We start from the raw sequence: 21,456 nt of genomic DNA, 5'->3' as shown, positions 1-21,456 counted from the left end.
TAATAAAGGTTGAGGAAAAAAAAATCATAAATGATAACCAAAGTCAAAAATTAAGTTAATGAATAGATACAAATAAAAAGGTATGATTTCACATCAATCATGCTAGTTTTTTTTTTTCCATTATATGAATGTTTTTATTGAAAAAACTTAAAATTCAATCAAAATAAAATTACAAAATTATATTAGCTTGGTACGATCTATTCAACCTAACAAGTCCATACGCAACATTCATTTCATCCACAACTTAATTTGACTAAAACTAAAACTTCAAGTTATTGTCTTTTTTTTTGTAAAAAAATAAAAAAGAATTTGGAGGTAATGACACTTTTGATCAACCTATTTTAACTGCTACATTGTCATGGACTTGGTTAGGTTTAAAAAAATATAAAGTTTTAGAGCAAAATAAAAATTGCAAAAACTAAAGGGATAAAAATAAAAAATTCAAAAATTATAAAGGTAAAAAATTTGGAAAATGTGCTTCTTAAACAGTAAAAAAAACCTTGATTTTAGATAACATCTCTAAATTTTTATTTTTTTCAGGCAACCAAACTGATAATTGTTTTCAAATTAAAACCAGTAAAAAGCTACTAAAAAAATCAAATGTGAAAAGATAAAATTAAAAATATAGAGCTTGATAACAAAAAAAAAAAAAAAAAAACCATCAAGAGAGTACATTATGCAAGTGAATAATGTTTGTGATATATTTTCAAAAAAACAAATTGTAATGAAATTTTATTTAAATTTGCAATTGTTATTGTAAAAATGAATCCAAATGATAATTTGAAACATAGAAGTTAATTTGAAAATTCACTTATCGTCACCTTTTAAAAAAAATATTGGTTAATAACATAGATAGAAAAATTTTTGATAAAATAATATACTTTTTATATGTAAGGATTGGAAAACACGAGAACTAAAAATATAATGATTTTCAATGAAGATATGTAACCAAATTCTATAATCAAACCCTAAATAATAACCTAAACCCAAACCATCACCCTACCTAACCCTAAACTACAAAATCAAACCTTAAATTTTAAACACTAACACTAACCCCATTCCAAACCGCAAACCCTAATCTTAATCATAACTCAAAACTTAACCTAATTCCACTCCAAATCTCAAACACAAAATTTAAATTTTAAAATTCTCAAATATCTTGTGAATATACATTTAAGGTCGACTATGAATTGCTTAGAAATTAAAGAATCTTATAATCAAAATTCAAAGTAAAATTGCCATTGTAACCTATATTAAATATTATATAAAAAACTAAGTTTTTATAACTATAATTTTGTGCCCATTTTCAACTAGTATTTCTTTTATTTTCCTTGGTTTACAAGTATATTCGTGTAAATTATTCTATTGTAACCTGCTTCACAGTAATTAAAGTTGATAATAACACAACATAACAATGTTGGTTTTGTTCAGCTTTATATGCTTGATTAGAAATTCTAAACAGTATATATGAAAATTTAAAAGATATCAAAATTCATAATTTCTCAAATAAAAAAATCTAAAACAATATTAATATTCCAACTACATCCAACCCATTTGTCTTTTGTACATGTGTCCACATGTGAAATTTAACAAGATAGGGTATTGCTTAGGGTTTTGGTATATGTCACGGTTCATGATTATAGAACAATTAAGATATTGTGTTTTTCAAACTCAACATTCTTAAATGTTGCATTTTCAATTTATAATATCTTTAAATGTTGGATTTGAGCACCACAACAAATACAAATTGTGTTATTTTATCTGTGTTATTTTACCAATAATTTTTTTTATAAACAATGCTGATTTAAAAAAAAATAATGTTCTCATTTTTAATTGAAAAACCAAAATCATAGATAGCAGAGACCCCACAAACAAAATCTACATCACAAAGGACACGTTCTTGACTCTTCATTCCAGTTGTGTCGTGTGCACACTACAGTTGTTGGAGGGAAACAGATGCTCTGAACCTCCTAGACGTTGATGTGTACGTAGGGAACGGGTGAGGCTTCGGCCTTCAAGACTTCAAGTGCCGTTGGGTTAGTTAAAACCTAAAACCGTGTACGTTTCCCCCCTCATCTTGGAAGTATCGAAACACATATATTGCGTTCAGGCTTTTCTCTATTTTGGTTTCTCAGATTTCCCACAACACTCACGCACACTTCCTTCGATCCCATCGCCACATTTCTCTACAAAACTCCACCAACCCACCACACTTCTTCAATCTTTCTGTCTATAGAATTCGAAACTCAATAACTTAGGACATCATTCTTTCTTGGGTTTTGCTCTGAGAAGAGAGAGCATGGCTTCTATCTCTGTTCCATGCCCCAAGACTGTCTTGGTTGCTGCTGGTGCGGGATCCAACGCTCAAAATCCACCACCAAAGCATAGGATCTCTTTTCCTCGACCACCCAATTCCAATCAGAACCCGTCTCTCTCTTTCGGATCCACAGTGTCTGGTTTTCAGGTCAGTTCATCTTGTAGTAATTTGATGGTTCTCTCTATATCTTCATCATTTGGTTGCCCATTATAAAGTTTTTTAGTAAGACATGAATTATTCGCTATCTCATTTCTTTTCTTTATCTGTGCGTGTGTGTTAAGCTTGAATCTTTGATGTTTTAAATTGATGCTGTGAAAATTACATGTGGCCGTAACGACTTGTTTTGGGGTTAACATATTTTTAAGGAAGGTTGTCTATTTTTTTATATTTTTTCCTTGCCTTCTATATGGTTTGATAGTTGGTTGTGATCATAGTGAAAGAGAACAGTGTTTCAGATTTTGAAATTAAAATTTCAATTATGGATTCATCTTTTGTGTTTTTGATACGAGTAATACCTTATGATGAAAGCACGTAGCTGGTAAAGCTTGAATCTTTGCACTTTTTATCTCGGTTACATGGGAAATTAATGCAACTAAAGAAGGGGGCACGGAACCATCTATAATTTTGATAATGGCTTGTTTATTATTGAAGTTAATTAGTCATGATAGTGAATGACTGCTATCTGATTCGATCACCATGGATTGAGCTTCTCTTTTGATGTTTTAACATTAATGTTGTCAATTCTTAACTTGTCATGATTTTTTACTCATGATTGGATTCTCATTGATGTGATATGACTATTATATTATATGAAGACTAAAGTGCATCTGTTGGAGTTGTGGGAGACCAATGTCTTCTCAAAAATGTTCTTGTTGTTGTTGAAAGTTTAAGGATTTTTGGTTATCATGTGCAGTGGCCTAATAGGAAACAGCAAGCTGTTGTGAAGGTGCAGGCACAGCTGAATGAGGTAAGTTGTACACGCGAAGTTAAAATTGTATGTTTATAGGAGGTAGCATCATTAGCTATTTACAAAACCCACTTCTTATTCCAAGGCTATTGCCAAGAAATCTTCAAATTCAGCGCTGGTGGTGGACACTGAACCCAAAGTTGCATCGTCAGAGGGAGAGGACGAACCCACAGAAAGCAAAATTCCTGACGTTTCATCTATCTCAGCATTTATGACACAAGTATCAGAACTTGTCAAGTGAGTCAAAGAATTTTGTAATATCTATGCATATGTCACTTTTGTTATGTGCTTGGCCACACATCTATCTCATTGTTTGAATTAATATTATCTTCATGAGCAGACTAGTAGATTCAAGAGATATCACCGAGCTGCAACTGAAGCAATCAGATTGCGAGCTTGTAATAAGGAAAAAGGAGGCTTTGCAGCAATCAGCACCAGCAGCTGCTAGCCTTGCAATGCAGCCTCCTTACCCACATGCAACGTTTCCGGCTCCACTACCAGCAGCTGCTCCAGCCCCAGCTGCTGCTATTCCCTCTCCAGCCCCTGCTCCTGCCCTGCCTTCTCCTGCAAAGGCAAGCTCGTCATCTCATCCACCACTGAAATGCCCCATGGCTGGAACCTTTTATCGGAGTTCAGCTCCAGGTGAACCCCCATTTGTGAAGGTATGTGTTTGTCGTAAGTGATAATGCCATTTAAGAGCTGGAACTCCCAAGAGACAAAACTTGCAAGATTTCCCAAGTGCACATGTGGCTCTTTCCCCATCTCCATGTATTTTCATTTTACAGGCGGGGGATAAAGTGCAGAAAGGTCAAGTCATTTGCATCATCGAGGCCATGAAGCTAATGAATGAAATCGAAGTAACTCCTCTTCTTATTCCACGTCTCTTGAGCTTATTAATTTTAGTACTCTCTCATTTACAGATCTTTTGTTTGAAGAATTGAGTGATTCTTTGGATGCCTGAAATCTATCATTTAATTTCGCTTCTTATTTTGTTTTGCGGTTTTAGGCTGATCAATCTGGAACCATAACCGAGATCCTGGCAGAGGATGGGAAACCAGTTAGTGTGGACACGGTAATCTCTCTCCCCCCATCTTTATCTTCCTACTTAGTGGAGACTCTTACATCATTCCAAACCCTTTGTTTCTTCAATGCAGCCTCTTTTTGTCATTGTACCATGAATGACTTGCGAGGAGCTTCCTTCAAACTTTGTAGCCGCTACTGTTTTCAGAGAAGCAACTCTCAACTTTCAATATCCAGTCTCTTCTTTTTTCCTTATTTCTCTGTAATTTTATAGAATAATGGTCTCATCTTGGTTCGGGAAAGTCGAGTTTGTACTCTAGTTTTGTATTTGGGGTCTGCAAAAAGCCTTTGGCGATACGATATGTAAGGGGTAGAGCAATGTTCGAAAAATAGAATTCAGAAGCATCAACTGGGAACCTGTAATTTTTATTCTCAGGGTTGAACTTGTAAGAAGCTGTTGCTGCCTCGGCCTCAGCTGTGCGCTGTGCATTCTTAATTCAAGAATTGGTTGAACCATTTCCACCTAAACGTGGAATGCATTGAAAGAAGAAATTAAAAAAAAAAAAAAAAGGGCAAAAAAAAAAAAAAAAAAAAAAAAAAAAAAAAAAAAGGGCAATCCTCTTGTTACGTGTTTATCTTCCCATCCCTAACAAGTGGAAAACATCAAGAACGCTCAACTCCTCTGACCTAACAATTTTAACACAGAGGAGGGAGGGTAAAGAGAGTAACGAGATTTTGTGCGGACGCGGGTTCTTTAAGAGCTAAAACGACGTGGTAGCACTAATCCAGCACAAGAAGGGAAACATCATGTGAAATCATATATATAAAAGAAAGTCCTTGGGGCGAGCTAGGAGGCAATAAAATGATTTCTTTACATGAAAAGCCTGAAAAATGGATGTACACTTTCTATCTTGCTGATGTTTTGCTCTCGATTTCTCACACTTGGAAAGAGCTTCTTCAAAGAGTTAAAACAGCCCACGATTTCTGGGAAACCAATGCAGGATTCTTGAATTTCACAGAAAGCAACGAATGAAGTTGTGGCCAATTGGCAAGCAAATTACAAAATGGAGATAGCTAGAGGAGAAGTGCCTCACTGCCAGAGTCCTCGCATGAAGACCCTTCATGTTTGCTTTCTTCTGTTTCCAGAATTCTATTCTTTTGCTGTCATTCTATCCTATTGCTATTTCCTTTGTCCTACATAATGTACATTCGTTAGCCTACCCTGTTTCATATTCACAAAACTATTGCCGGTGCCTACTTCTACTGCTGTTGCCTTTCCTTCCGCTGCCCAGCCTCCGACCCCCGGACGCCCAGTCTTCATCCTCATCGTCATCCTCGTCGTCTCCCATCACACGTCCAGATTTCACCTTTCTTGGGGCAGGTCGTTTCCTCTTGATATTCGCTGTGTACGTGGAGTAATCAACAGTATCTTCCTTTAAGGCTCCCTTGAATTCCTGTGCAATAACAAACCATTTAGACACAGAAGTTCAGAAGTTGAACCAAACTCTATCCCCATTCCAGTTCTATGAGACCTTCTCATTGACAGCCAAGCTACCTGATATCTCTGAACCAAATCTTGATAGGTAGACGGCAAACTGGTGCCTGTTTGACTCATGTCAAAAGGAATGTTCTGCCTTGAGAAAGCCTCTCCTGGCTTTGGGGGTTCAGTGGGAGAAAAAGCCTGGCAGATATGCCATGTAAAATTAGTTGCGGACAATTTAGGCACATGCACGGTACTGTAAAGCAAAGTAATGAGAGAAACCAAATCTAAACAGTTTTCACCTGGCACCGAGCATCATTAAGGCCATACACAATTTTCAGGTGTCTCTTGAGCTTCAAAAGAAGCTCCAAAGCAGTTGCTGCGAGGCAGTCAACCTGTGTAACAACCCACAGAAAGAGGAATGAGAAGCAGTACTGGGTTTGTGAAGTAAAGGATTCTCACGTGCGTGCATAAAGAATTCTCATCTTGCATTTGTTCAAAAGCAAATGCATTCAGAGACATGAACAGCATGGCATTAATAAATTGGCATGTGCTATTCCACAATCCTGTAGAACACTGGACACTTGGAGAGGACAAAAACCCAAAAAGGAAAGGCAGTATGACAAGGTCCTCTATTGATCTATTCTCCCGAAGAATAAGATCCTCTATTCTTCCATCTCAAGACAAGGTATTATTCGACTTCCAGGGGAAAAAAGAAAAAACAAACTTCTGCATGACTTCAAGTGCTTTCAGAAGTACCTGGATTTTCTCCACATCATCTTTGGAGATGCCTACGGACTCACCAGAGCTCACACGCTCCATCTTTGGATATCTTGAGACACTAGAGTTTAGAACTGCATGATCAGCAGGCTGTTCTTGAACTGTTCCGTTCAGATCAAATGATCTCAAAGGACTGTGATCAGGCTGACCATCTGGCTTTGGTTGAATTGTACCATTCATGTCCATGTGATGGGAAACAGGCTCCGCAAGTTCCCTTTGAATGAACCCATTTTCATTAACCATTCGAGCATTTCTTTGGGAAAAATGTAAGATTAGTCCCTTCATATTTGCTTCAAGTGCCCCTGCTCTTACTTGAATAACTCGATTTATAACATAAATCAAATACAGAGGTTCATCAGGTAAAGTAAATGGCAGCAAAGCAAGCATTTCCGTGCAGTACCTGTTAAAAAGAAGACAATTTCTAAAATATCATATCAAATTCAAAAGAAATCTACGATCAGCATTAGAGACAACTCACACTAAAAAAGGAATCACTGAATCACTCCGGCTTGGATTGTCAAATTTTCGCACAATTGAGGACATAAATTTGTTCCGTGAAACTCGGTTTCCACGAATAAGCTTGTATATCCGAGAAACCCCAAGCCTTGCTTGAGATAGGGAACCACCTTCAGGTTTTCCCTTGAGATTTCCAGCAGTCTTAGATTGGAGTTTTTGGTTTGGAATTTCAGGAGAAATATTAACAACAGATTTCATGAATATAAATGACAGCTGAAGGCCATCACCCAATCGGCTTTCAAAAAAAGCAGGATACCTGAAATTATTTTTGGTAAGTTGCATAACCAGAAAAAGGGAAAGAAAAAACAAATTTGTTTCAAGAAACATACTTCTCATTCATATTCATCAGCAAATGGTGGGCTAACTTTGAGTTTAACTCTTGAGGATCCGTTTCCAATGCTATTAGATATGGAACACAGGTTATAGGATGGACCAGACCCTGGCGTAGTACTACTTCCACAATCTGCATAGATAGCAAATCAAGAGATATAAAACTCAAGCATGCAGCATTAACTCTAAATTTCACTCACAATTGCCTGAGTGGTTAGACCAAGAAATTTTCCATCTAGTGTTACGAATCAGGGTCAACACTTAAAACTTTTCTGGCAAAATATATTTGATGTTGGACTCGTAAATAGTGAACAATTATTTATGCTTATGCAAATTAGTTTCCAAATTTTCTTAGAAAATGAACTTTCTCAAGTCCGTTTTACTTTTTACAAATGTGGCAGGGATATGCATTCTTAACAAAAGCTTTTACACATAAAGTGACAAGAATACCCAGTCTAGGTTCTGAGCTTTTACACATAAAGTGACAAGAATACCCAGTCTAGGTTCTAAGCTTTTACACATAAAGTGACAAGAATACCCAGTCTAGGTTCTCACCTTAAGAGCAGTCTGGCGAACTTGTTCATTGAAGTCCAAGCACCTTCCCAAAATATGATCCCAATACAGCTGGACTATACCACCACAGATGTTAGTATCACCTGCACCAGCAGCAACAGGTACACTGTTGCTCCCTTCTACAGGATGATGAGCTACACTATTAGTCTTATCTGTGTCCATTTGGCTTTCAGCATCCAGAAGATATTCATGCACATTTTGCAAAGCTTGCATCTGGTGGAATGAATGATTCAGTACACAATGAAAAAAATGGAAAGATAAAAAAAGAGGCTACCACTTTAGTACCTTAAGACGAACATGAGAACCAGAAGATAAAGTTGCCTCCAATATTTTCCCAATGTCCTTTTCCAGCATAAACTCAGGCCTAGCAATAAGAACAAATCCTAATGCCTGAAACAATTACAAATTTAGATCATTAAACATTAATATCAAAGCGGGCCTCAGATAAATTGAGGAGGAAAGCATACACACCTGCAAAGACCTGACTTTTATACTGAAATCCTCCATAAGGAGATGCTTTTTAAACAAACTGAGACTGCTCGCAACATCAATATTTTTGTTGTTGGAGATACTCAGCAAAGAGTTTCCATAGCGAATAAGCAATCCAAGACAGAACAAAGAGCGGCCTGCTAGCTGTGATTGGCATGGAGTTAGTATCTACTTTATATTCCAGTTCCATATATTTTCTATTTTTTAAAGACCATTTCATGAAAAAAAGAATATACACCCAGAACATGAGATGGGCTCAATTACAACAACATTTCTAGCCAGTGGAATATGCAACTGATATGTACAGGGCAATTCTCTTCATACAAGTGCAGCCAACAGTTTCAGTTAACTCTAAGCAAGGACTGGTCTCAGGTAGATAAATTAAATCATCAAGCCTCCAAGATTTTCTAGCTCTGACGGGGAAGATAATGAGTAAAATTAACCCTAACAGTTAAAGAACTTTCATTAGAATCTAGATGCAAGTGCACAAGACGTTCATCTCTTCTGATTTATTATACTTAATCTGACAAGCAAAGCATCTCCTACACACGTATAACTGCAAAATACAAACAGGGAAACAGCCCAGTGCCAATTACTGAACAAGGATTAACAAAAGCTCACACTACATGCACATGAAAAAGGTGATTAATCTCAGTATCCTTCCGTCCTAGACCCCAACTCCCCATAATAACCAAAGCATCGTCTCATTTGAGTCACCTGATAAATGCCACATATGCATGCAGCATTCTACTGCAAATATTATATGTAGCATCACATAACAGACTTTAATGCAATACTAGATGATTAAAATCCACCAAGGCTCGCAAAATATCAGCAATGTAAAGCTGCAATCCAATCAAATAAGCAAGGCAAACCAAATTCTCCTCATAAGACCACTGCAAAACTTTTGGATTCATTCACATTTCCACTTTATTCTGGCGGAGCTCTTTGTACACACAAGAGAAAACTATGTTTCATACTACTAGTTTTAGGAACTTGTTTGTTTCGTAATCTACAAAAAAGCTATTTGAATAGAAGGTGATAGTCAGGAGTATAATACGGTAGGCCATACTATTCTTTTCCTCAAAACCTATGTTCCAGAGGAAGAAACATGGAATAACCTCTCCATGGATACCATCCGCAAATCCTAAAGTTCAAAGTACAGCTTGAAAAAAATTATTTGCAAAACAAAATACATATTAGCTTCTCATGTCAGATCAATTGTAAAGTTGCAGCCATAGAATATGAAAATAAAGCCCAACCAATCAAACAGGGATGAAGATAATTAACCTTAATTGTAGCTACCAACCTGCTTGTTATCGATTCCTTGAGCATCCAAACGTTTGAAAAAAACCTGAATAAGATACTCAACTACACTAGCACCCTTTGCTGCTACTTTACTCAAAGAACAAAGACACCTGAGATGATGAGAGACATCATCAGCACGGGTAGAAATTTGAAAGAGAGAAATTAGTTTTATCCAGAAAATAGATGAAACATAAACGCATAAATGTCCCAAATTTAGATCAACAAAGACCAAGGAACCTTTTTGTTTTATAAAACATGGCAGAATTGATTCGTGTATAGTCCTCATGGGAGAAAAAAAAGAGAAAAGAAGAAAAAAGAAAAAAGGGTTGAAGATGAACATGCATGTTTAAGTAATAGCATAATACATCGATAAGGGCATAAAGGAATAGACTGCAGAGTAATACAAGTCAAGATCTTATTTACAAACCATTCCTTGCTGCAGCAATCACAAAATAATGAGTGTGAGATAAAACACTAAAGCAGGGTCACACTTATTGGAAGCACAAGAACGTTATATACTAAATATTGCAACATGACCTAAAAGAGAAGCAAGAAAAGAAATTTACAGATTTACTTGACACAAGATGAACAAGCACATCCAAAAATAAATGTTGCAACATGACCTAGAAGAGAAGCAAGAGAGGAAACATTGATATTACTTGATGCAAGCATGGACCACTGTCAAAAACGAATGTCGAACAATCATTTGCTTCAGATCTTGCTCTAGTTCTTCAACAACACTCTGAGGCAGCTTTCGGATTAAGGGAAGAACAGAATCAATTATAAAGATTATACTCTCCAATAATTGTGCAATAGCTCGGTTATCAACCTGGGCACAAGTAAAAGCTAATTAAACTGTGTCATCTGTCTGAGAGCAAAGATACAACTGCAAATTTCTCTCTTTCTTATATCAGTATACTCGAAAAAATCTCTGATACAATCACTGCACTGGTACATCTTCCAATAAGATTTCAGTATTTGTGACAAATTACTGAAATCTGAACAGAAGATGCATGTACAAAGGATTATTGAAGATTTTTCCCACTGTAAACTGAACTCAAAAGAAAAAAGTAGGAGAAGAATGTGCACTGTAAGGGGGGAATATTAAAGAAACACAATTGCATCAAAACAATGCCAAGTTACATGGAAGTAGGTTGTTCGTGCAGTTTCCAAGGAGAAAGAAATGCTAAGCACATTCCACTTGACTCAAAGATGAACAGGTACAGGTTAAAAGAAAAAATCTCTCAACAGGCATACAAGTTTAGACCTGGTATATGTCAATTCTGCATAAAAAGGCTATATCCACTAAGCAATGTTCTGAGATACAAATCTAGAGGAATCAGAGGCTTAAACATTTTTTTCCATGACATAGCTGCTCTAAAAAGTCAAACTTAGAACATCAGAAATTGCAAGCCGAGGATTTTGATTATCACCCCCAAAGAATGGCACCCCTTTTAGCAGCTTGTACACATAAGCCAACAATTCCTCTGGGTTGCCACTAAACAAAACCCCTTCCCCATCTCTGAAATTAACTCAATTGTTCAAACTTGTTTTTCCAGGAATGTGAAAATATAGACTTGAGTTATATATGATTAATGATGCCCAAAAACTAGAAACAAAGAACCCACCTATAACTCAATTTCGGGGGAAACTACTGAAAATTTTGAATTGTAAATGCATGTCCACCTAATCAGTGCTCAAATTCACCATAAAGATCAACCATTTACCACAAAATACAGCCAGTAGAGTTCAAATTCATCCCTAAGCAGAATAGAAAAGATGAAAGGGAAGCTAATAAAATGCAGTTCTTCAGACTACTGCAGATTCTGATTCCATTTGATTCCCAAAGCTTGATATGGGTTCAAATCCAATTTGTGGATGTTGGATTCCTAAATTCAATCATTTACCCTTCACCAGCTAACTCATTGAAAGAAACCAAACCCATGCTTGACAGTCAAGCAACAAGATCCAATACCATATGTGTGGATATAATAACCAAAACTACCAAAATTATGCCACCAGATTGACAGAACATTGTTAAAAAAAAAAAAAAAAACTTCAGATAACCTGACTCTTGAGATATGGCTGAAGAGTAACAACAAACTGGGAGGGATCAGAAGCAGGTGCACAAAGCGTTGGATCAACAACACAAAATGCATGCAATGCAAGCACATAAGGAAGTGTGCAGAGCTCCACTTCATCGCTATTCATTTCCTCTACCTGCGAAGAAAAAATTTCTTATCATGTCCCTTGCAACCAAACAGGCAATCAAAAGTGTAAAAAATAAAATGAAAACAGAAATACCTGCAGTATTCTTTCCAGTAAGCACTTGCACATCAACTCACAGCGCTTGCGCACTGATGCAAGGGACACAGGGTTGATCCCAACAGCTTTAGCTGATTGAGGGAAAAAGTCAAGTGCTAGATTGCGCTTGATGACTGTGACAAGAAGCTGATGACTTGGCATCCTCCTCAACATCTCAACAATTTGCTCAGTCTTCTTAGCCACCTCCAGTGGCACAGAACTGCCATCTCCAAAAAATTGTGTTCGCGATCCAGAAGGTTCCTCGAACCAAAACTCATAAAATGTTTTGCAGACAAGATCCTGTACATAACAGAAGCATGAGTACAGGGAAATAGCTTAGGGGAAACACATTTTTATCTGTTGTTATTTAAGTAGCTTTTCTGGCTATGTTTTCTGCTACCCTGCCAGTTGAATTCTATAAAAGAAAGTAGAAAAAAGTTTTTATACCATTGTAATTTGCTGAAAGTCAGATTCCTAGAAGGAAACATTTTTATTATTTTTGGATGCTAGAGTGGTAAACCAGAAGATCACCATATTCCAGATTTTTGCAACACATTAGTCCCAGTGTGCGGGAAAACAGTGGTCAATAATGGCAGTTACACTTCAAAAGAATGTACGTTATGGTCTAACCAAATTGTACATAGCATAATCACATATGGCAACATGAAAAAGCTAAGCAAGTGGTAGACAATTATAGTCTGTAACCTAATTGCCTGAAATGATATACGAACTCATTCTGTTTTGCTCTAAACTACCTGAATACTGGATTCGTCATCACTGACACGGGATATGATCTCAATACATGCAGTTGTAAATTGAGTGAAGTTTGGATTTGAAATGCACATGTCTCTGATGATTTTGATAGCTCGTTTTCTCACACTCACTCCAGTGTCTTTTATCCTTTCAGCAACCTTCTCAAAATACTGCATCACAAAAATATGGACATGGAGAGGGAAGAAGCAGATGTAATAAAAAGAAGAAGAATTAGCCAGGTTTGTATTCGTATACCTGCAGACCAACATCAGGGTGTGAAGCAATATGCCTACCAACAAGTTCCAATGCAGCTTCTCTCACAGATATTGCTGAATCACAAAATCTTCCTTCAACAGCCAATTGTACTCGCTTGTCACGTAATACATCAGGATCAGCTTCTACAATAATACTGACCTGATCCCATGAACAAAATAAAAAGAAAGGCCACTGTATTACATCAACATAACCACAGAAGTGTTTAATTTACAATCAAAGGCAAAGCAGATCAAAATATAAATTCTTCTACTTACTGCTCGTAATGCCTTGGCCCTAATTACAGGAGAATTCTCCCTCAAACTTGCCTAGAAACAAGAAATGTGTAAGTATCAACACATGTTCTACACATGCATGGAAAATAGAGGAAGTGAGATGCTATACTGACCAAAAGCATATGAAGAATCTTATCGAACCCTCTACAAAAAGAACTATTTTGTCCCAGTGCTAAAGCAATCTTCTTAACAGAATCCCTCGTCAACAATGAAAATGCAGTCCCAGAATCACGCACGATAAGGTTTGATTTCAGTCTAGTGAGATGGTACATAAACTTTTGTTTAGATTTCGGGTCATCCTTGTACCACAAGCACAAATAAAACCTGCACAGACATGTTCTCTAATAAACAAAACTGTAAAACATTTAAATGGAGAGGAAGCAGCATCACAAAGTACAAACCAGCGAACAAAGAGGTATGCATCATCAGCAGATACAACATCTTGGAGGTAATTTAAAAGCATTTGTTGAACAATTTCAGCTTTTGTTACTGTATCTGAAGCATCCAAATTGTTCTTCTTCGACCGGATATTATCCTTTTTCTCCTCATCCTTGTAATGTGAATCGCTGTAAGATTGTAACACAAGAAGTTGATTCTTGCAGAGGCAAATCATACAGTGCCAGCTTCGATTAGGAGCTTCATGTTCTCTCACTCCCATGCAATCAGCATGAAACAATCTGTGACAACCCGGACACATAAACAACCTGTTCTCCACCCTTCCATCTAAGCAAACACAGCATGCATCTTTTGGGAAACTCAGATCCACATCATCCCCACAACTCAGTTCCTGCAATATCCAAAATTTGTTCCCACTACAAATAAGTGCATCCTGCTTTAGCCTTGCTGCAATGGTGCCCAGAAAATCAATGGCCATGGAACGTGCAGAGACGTCCTTGGATTTCAGTCCAGCATTCTGAAGTAGTAAGACACAAAGAACCTGCAAACAGAAGTCCCTTAGCATGAAAACACGTGATGTTTTCATGAGGAAGCAAAATTAGATTCAAATCTATCTCACCTCCAGAATGGGAGACGAAGAAGGGTATTCTGGTAAATTGAGAGTTGTTAGTAGATCTGTAACAAGATTCTCCATCATCACTTTCATTTCAGAAGCATCTTGATTCTTGACAGTTGTGAAGCGCTGGAGAACTCGGGTCCAGAAAAGACAGCAGGTCTCTGTGGCTGCTTCATGGGACTTGATAGGATAACTAGCATCCAAAGAGACTTCTAAGATGGAATTACCACTCGATGCTTGCCTCAAAGCATCAGGAAGGTTTGCACTGCTCTGAACCAACTGAATCAGTAAAGCAGTGACCATCTGAATCTGCCTCTGTTCTTCATCAGGCAGGTGATAGGCTCTTAGTGCTCGCTTTGAGGATGGTAACTTCCAGAGTAGCTGAACTATTTCGTCTATTATGTATGGACGATGCTGAATGTATGAATAGAATATCTGTACCATAATAAACAAAAATACACTAAGAGACCACAAAACCATGTGATGCATATGTATATTTACATGCATAGAAGGATGCATGCAAGTACAAATGCACATGCATTAGCTCTCAAGAAAAAGGAAAAGTGTAAAGAGCTCTACCCCACAGATTAACCCAATAGCCTTCATCTGCAAAAGTTGGATATTGTCCACCAAAAAAGTTGTAAAGCTTGTCCTCACCAACTGTAGAATGCAACTATCAGATAACCTCTCTATCAACAACAAATCCTTCAGTAAACCGAGTATTGTGCACAGTTTTTGTAGTATAGTATTCACAGCACCAGAGACCCTGTCAAGGAAAAAGGGTAAACAATCAAGAGAAACCTCAAGTTCTAAACTCTTAAATTGACCATAAAATTTAATATTAGGGGAACAGAATTTTGATAAGCGCACCTGTTTGATGATGACTTCTTCACTCTTACACTCTTTACAGTTCGCCGTTTCTTGTTAGCTGAACCATAGTCAGGGTCAGGCTCTTCGTCTTCATAACCTAAGAATAAATAGTAGGTGGTTTCAGCTTTGAGCAATGCAAGAAGAACTCATTTAAAAACCAATAAAAGAACACAATGACCTGTTTTGGTAAGGAAAACCAATTTGAAAATTTCATAACCATGCTTTTTTTCTTGTTTCAAAATGACATGCATAGTCATTAGCAATTTTCAGGAGAAAAGGAAAAGGCTGTTAGGGAATGGCAAGTTAACAGAAGGGAAAGAAACAACTGAATGAAGGTGCAATGCCTACCTTCAGGTGCCCCATTTTCACTAGGCCTATGCAAAGCACGATATGATGGATCATATGCAGACATCACATCCATTATTTGATGCTTAGAGAACTCCAAAATTCTTTCAATAATCTGATATGGAAACACCACAATCAATATTGATAAATTAAGAACATGCAAATCTTTAGAAAAACATGTAAAAACATACACAGCAGAGAGTGAATGCTTGATTTTTTTATTTTTTTTTCATTACAGAAAGAAAAAATTTAAAAGACATTTTTAATAAATCAAAATTATAAAGGAAGCACCTCTTCTTTATACAGCTGCTTTGGCATGTTATTATGCGCCATTACAGCTAGAGCTGCATGAATAGACTCCAGCGCACAGAAGACATAGGAGACTACTTCTGAATCTGACTGCAGCATTTAGAAAAACAGGAAAGCAAATTAAATAACTACATCATACTACCAACATAATGTAAACATCAACCACAAGCGAACACATCAAAGTTATTAGAGGACAAAAAATCAAACCATATCTAAAATCAAAACACCAATAGAGATATCCAGAAAACTCTTGACCAAAAAAAAAAATCAAAGTTCTAAATCCAAGGGCCATAGTTGATGGTTCTAATTAAGCAAGATGACTGTTCAAGCCATCAATTTCCTTGGACTTTTATTAAGCATTTCAACAGCAGATCAAAGGAAACAGAATAAAATTCAAATTCCACAATCATATATTTAGCCTATCATTTGTACCATGGACCACATCATTATCGACATAGATTATTGACTTGATCCTTGAAGATCTTGTAGAAGAACTCAGTGTTATATATCCCAAAACTCCACTTAAAGAACTCCCACCAACTTAGACAGGACAAAATTACACTAAGACACATTAGATTTAACAGACTGATATGCAATAAATGTGAACGGTTTAGCTCACAAGACTGCTAGCAAAGGAGTTGATAACACTGAGAATGAATATAATAAATTTATAGTCTCCTTATCTTATTACTAACAAACAGTAAATGGCATCCTAAGAAGTGTATAAAAAGAGAATGCTATGATAATTGCATCAAAAGGGAAGTAAATCAACAACTTAGATAGCTAACAAGGATAAAGTTCCGAAAGTGAAACTTAAAAAAAAAAAATACAGGTGAACTGTCCCAGAATAAAATTTAGGGCGACACCACATCCTACAAGCCTACAGGAACTCAGATGTGAATAAAAAAACAAAAACTCACATGTTCACATTCATCAATGGATAAGCCTTCAGCTCGATGTATTTGGTGATCCAGAACCCTCAAGAGTCTTACAAGAACTTCTACGGGGATCAAATTTAAAAGCTTTTTTGCACGTAACGATGTTATTTCATTCACAAGCTTTCTGAGGTCAGCAGCAGGCAACGATAACCACTCTGCTTCTTCCCGATCATCACCAGGAACTTCAGCTCTTCCACAAAAGTCTTCCAACATATCACAGAAGCTTCCAATTGTTGCATCTGAAAAGAGATGTCAACAGAAAAACCATAAAATGAATAAGAAATGAGAGATAAGAGTTCAAAATATCACCAGTAGCTCTACCTTGAAGCTCAGCAGGATCTGGCTGAATCACTGCTGAAATGTCATCACTGCCTTTTTTCTTGACTTTTGGTTTCCTCAGAGATGAGGCAATGTCCTGCAGTTTATCCCCTAAGTTACCAATAAATATTGAACTCGATCACATAAAGCTAAATCCAAAATTTTGCATACATTAGGGGTGTATTTTGGTTGGTGATTTTGAAATCCATCATAATCTCTTTGTGCTTGATACGAAACAGGTACACTTAGCTCAATGCGCTTGCTTTCAAATGCTGCATTTCCAGAAATTTGCCCCTTACCTGAGAAACTTGAACAAATGCAATAACCCACAAGCACAGCAACTCTTAAGTGTTATGCAAGAAATAATGCAAGCTTTAAAGGAAAATAAGTTTAAAGAATAGTATATAACATGCAAAACACCTAAATATGGTACATTTATCTATTTATGAATTGCTCTGTCAAATGATGGCCCCTAAAGCTACCTTCATGTCTTTCCAGCTACATACTCCACTCCCAAGTGGTGATCGCTACATCTTTTTTATTCAGTTACGAGGACCACCATTCCTGTCTCATTATGCGTGATTCATTTCTATTTACAATTACAATTATTTTAGTGACAACACATTTGCTTTAATTAAAAATCTAAAAGAGCATTTCCATCAAAAGGAATATTTGCAGTTGATTGTAAGTGCTTCACGGATCATAAAATATATGAACCATTAACCAAAATCCATAAATATTATATTTTTATATACGCGTTGTATAGGAAGCAATCCAGGCATCTCCAAGGGAAAATTAATGCCCGAGACCAACCAGAAACATATTAAATGTAGGTCAATTGGTGTATTGTGGTCAGACTATTTCAGCTATAAAGTCTAAAGATAATCACCTAGGAAGAAGTCACCTTCCATTTTCTGACAGGTTTCTTCACAAAAATTATATGCAAAGAAACAATCCTCATATAAATAAAAGAAGAACCAATGACAATTTGATGAATTATGAAAGATATGATAGGACTAGATATAGAAGGAAGCCACCATGCTCTGTCAATTCTAAAATTTAGCAACAATAGGATTAACTTGCTGTGTCTTATCCCACTCATCCTCAAAGTCCACTCTCAAGATCATTACAACAGAGAAGCACATACACTACTAAATGAAACAGAGAGAAATAATTTCACCTCCATATCATGCAATTATCTTATCTACCTAAACACTTCCAAGCCATCTCTTATCTATCTAAATCTGATCTCTTAATTCTCCCTGTCAAACAAAACAGAAGTGTCATAGAAATCACCTTAGGGAAACCACGGGACATTATTCCCTATTTTCTATGCTCGTCTAATGTATCCCAAACTTAACATCTCATCAACTAAAGACCACTTTGTCAGTAAACTTTCTACAAGCATACCTAATAGTCTAATCAACATGGTAAACACAAAGGTTAAATGTAGGCACTCATATTGCAATCATGCTATTCTTCTTTTCTGAGACTAATAGCATTGAAAATAGAATAAAGAATACCTCAAAAAGTACCCTTATATGGAAACATATTCCTAAAAGCTTTGAATTATACCCTTTTCCAAATGATCCCCACAGTTCACAATCATCTCTTCATCTAATAAACATAAGCCTAAAACTGCTATGCAAACTTGCTGCATTCATCTATAGCAATTAAATCATCTATCACTTCAACTATACATTAAAAGAGTCGTTTCTAGTAAAGAGAAGATATAAAAAGAGAAAAAGCGTGTACTTTGTTTACCATGAGTAACATACTCAAATGCATCAGGATTGCAGCGAAGAACCTCTTCATAAAGTTCCAACCGCTCCACGTTGTCAGTCGCAGTTTCCCTATTCTCATCTCTAAGTGTCCTGCAAAACAACACCAGGCATTAGCAAAATCATAAAACCGACACAATAAAGATGAGCATGACCAAAATCATGGATTTTCTGGACAAGCACGTTTAGTTAATCAAGAAACTACGGAATTAACACAAATTAAGGTTTTGAAAAGAAACTCGGTGTAAAGTAAAATATTAATTTATTCAGTTCAAGCATGAATTAAAGTTCGTTGCACAAAAAAATTACATTTATCATTCGAATTTCAAAAATAACAAATAATAAGTAAAAATAAATAAGTTATTATGGAAAAAAGGAAGGCTTACAGGTAGGATACGTCGGTTTGACGAAGCAGATCAGCGATTCTGGAAGACTGAGACAGAATTTCATTTCGATTCAAAAACCAGAAATTACTATGTCTAGCACTAGCTCCGTCGAACAGCCGGAGCTCCGGATCCGAAGCGCCACAGAAAACAGGAAGCGAAGGCAAGGGCAAACACGGCGCAACTTCAGAGTGTATGCTGTTGGACAGGCCGATTCCTCTAGGAACCGAACCCGAACCGCTTGGATTTGAATTTGAATTTCTCATCGATTGATTAACCGGTGAGTTCTGAATTGACTAACTAAAAGCATCAAGGGAAGAAGTAAGGGAGGGGGGAGGGATAATAAGTTGGAGTGGTAATGGTGTAATAATGTGGAAGTGCAGGGGTAATTAGTGAATAATTAGGGTTTTCAGTAGACTCCGCGAGTCTATTTGTTGAGACCAGGAGGGAGAGAGAGAGATTGGGGGAAGAGAAACGAGAGAAGCAAAATCACAGTTGGCGGGGAAAGTGATTTTATTTTGGGGGATTTTTTGGGGATAAAAATGTGGATTTTTTTGGGTCTTATAGGAGAAGAAAATTGGGAGGAGTCGACAAACTTACTGAAACACCCTTGGTTGACGGTTTCTGCCTTCTCTCTTGTTATGGAGGTTGGGGAGGTGGTTTTGTTAAAGAAACTGAAAGGGACTAAATTACTGGAATTACTAAATTGCCTTTTTTATTTTGATTTCTGTTTTGGATTTGTGCATTCGTCAGCTAGCTTGTCGAGGAAGTTTGGTGTTTGAAAACTCGAGAGCCGTGGAAATTAGTTTCGAAAAGGAAAAAGAGGGAATTTTTTTCTTGTTTTTGTATTTGGAACTTTGTGTGTAATAAATTTGGATGAGAAGGTGTACTGTATATTTAAAAAATAATTTTAGTTTTAAATATTTTAAAATTTTAAAATTTTTTAATATATTCTTATATGATAGATAATTTAAAAATTAATTAGTATCATTTTTCCAAATATATCGTAAATTTTTTTTACACCTTGTATTAAGAGTGTATTAAGAATATGTTTGAAAATATAATAGTTATTGTTTTTTAAAATAGTTTTTAATTAAAAATATATAAAAAATTTAATTTTTGTATAAGATAAATTTGAGTTGTAAGGACTCATTTTCAAACTTATTTCATATATTGTTAAAGAAATAATTCAATAAGTAGTGATTGTAATTTAAATAATAATAAAATATAATTTATATTTTTTTGAATATTCTCATCTTTATCTTATGATTTTGTTTGTAATTAATGTAATGTGATTAGATATGTAATATGATCAAATGGGTCAGATCAGTGTTTTTTCTCTTGGAAAAGAAATTAGGAAATGATCATGCTTTTAAAGAGGTTGGAGAAATTTGACAATTGAGTTAAACTTTAATAAATTTGACAATGTAATAAAAAATAGGGTAATAATAATAAAAAATAATATTATTTTAAATCAAGTTTGATTAACAAGTGAAATATGTGACTTGAATATAAGATATGTCAATATTATGTATATGTCATGAGTCCTAAATTAGAGGATCGAGATATTTTAATAATAATAATAATAATAATTAATGATAAATATAAATAAAATTATAAAAAATATAAGATAAATATAGATTAATATATTTAAAAACACAACTTAGGTTATGTCCCCATTTTGTTCAATGCACTTGTTTATTATAATCAATTTAAAATAGAAAATTAATAAACACATTAAATTTATTGAATTAGATAAAAGAAAAAAATATTATATAAGACTGCACATATTAAAATTTTTATAAAAAATAAACATTTTTAATTTTTAACAATAAATTTAATGTATATTGAATATAAAAAAAATTATATATGAATCATATTAACTTCATGAAAAAATAAAGATATAAGATATAATTAAAAGTAGTCATTATTTAAAAAAACTAAACAAACCAAAAAAAATTGAAATAGGTATTAATTAAAAATCTAACTTAAAAAATAGTTAAAAAAAAAAGATATTAAAAATATAGTAATTGAAAAAAAAAAGTATCAAGATAGGAAAAGCCCGAACTTGCACGGGGCTATTATTTTATTTTTATTTTTAAAAGGGTCGATAAT

General features: G+C 35.5%; 2 protein-coding genes across 5 annotated transcripts; one reads left to right on the top strand and one right to left on the bottom strand.

Annotated features, from left to right (window-relative positions):
* Positions 1–1,941: 1,941 nt before the first annotated feature.
* LOC105107757 (biotin carboxyl carrier protein of acetyl-CoA carboxylase, chloroplastic-like) lies at positions 1,942–4,832 on the top strand. Its single transcript, XM_011001799.1, has 7 exons — positions 1,942–2,464; positions 3,231–3,284; positions 3,370–3,521; positions 3,625–3,946; positions 4,070–4,141; positions 4,291–4,356; positions 4,439–4,832. The coding sequence occupies exons 1-7, from the start codon at positions 2,300–2,302 to the stop codon at positions 4,460–4,462; spliced, it is 855 nt and encodes a 284-aa protein (XP_011000101.1). The 5' UTR covers positions 1,942–2,299; the 3' UTR covers positions 4,463–4,832.
* Positions 4,833–5,152: 320 nt separating this feature from the next.
* EMB2773 (PHD finger family protein) lies at positions 5,153–19,974 on the bottom strand. 4 transcript variants are annotated; one of them, XM_011001795.1, is made up of 28 exons: positions 19,345–19,974; positions 18,933–19,051; positions 17,349–17,476; positions 17,181–17,274; positions 16,842–17,098; positions 15,904–16,011; positions 15,616–15,727; positions 15,268–15,364; positions 14,977–15,163; positions 14,401–14,832; positions 13,787–14,322; positions 13,499–13,709; positions 13,368–13,418; positions 13,093–13,251; positions 12,840–13,007; positions 12,085–12,384; positions 11,848–12,000; positions 10,440–10,609; positions 9,782–9,890; positions 8,455–8,616; positions 8,269–8,373; positions 7,966–8,196; positions 7,410–7,543; positions 7,043–7,336; positions 6,544–6,964; positions 6,087–6,179; positions 5,860–5,985; positions 5,153–5,758 (listed from the first exon to the last, which is right to left on the bottom strand). In XM_011001795.1, the coding sequence occupies exons 1-28, from the start codon at positions 19,605–19,607 to the stop codon at positions 5,546–5,548; spliced, it is 5,433 nt and encodes a 1,810-aa protein (XP_011000097.1). In that variant the 5' UTR covers positions 19,608–19,974; the 3' UTR covers positions 5,153–5,545. The 4 variants fall into 4 exon arrangements, with proteins under 4 accessions (XP_011000097.1, XP_011000098.1, XP_011000099.1 ...); XM_011001796.1 differs by having other exon boundaries at positions 18,942–19,051; XM_011001797.1 differs by having other exon boundaries at positions 17,349–17,484; positions 18,956–19,051.
* Between the last annotated feature and the right edge of the window lie 1,482 nt (positions 19,975–21,456).

This window comes from Populus euphratica, unplaced genomic scaffold (assembly GCF_000495115.2).
Source record: "Populus euphratica unplaced genomic scaffold, PopEup_1.0 scaffold169.1, whole genome shotgun sequence".
In the NCBI taxonomy this organism is placed as follows: Eukaryota; Viridiplantae; Streptophyta; class Magnoliopsida; order Malpighiales; family Salicaceae; genus Populus; species Populus euphratica.
The sequence above is the reverse complement of the archived record's forward strand: the minus strand, read 5'-3'. Positions and strand labels throughout refer to the sequence as shown.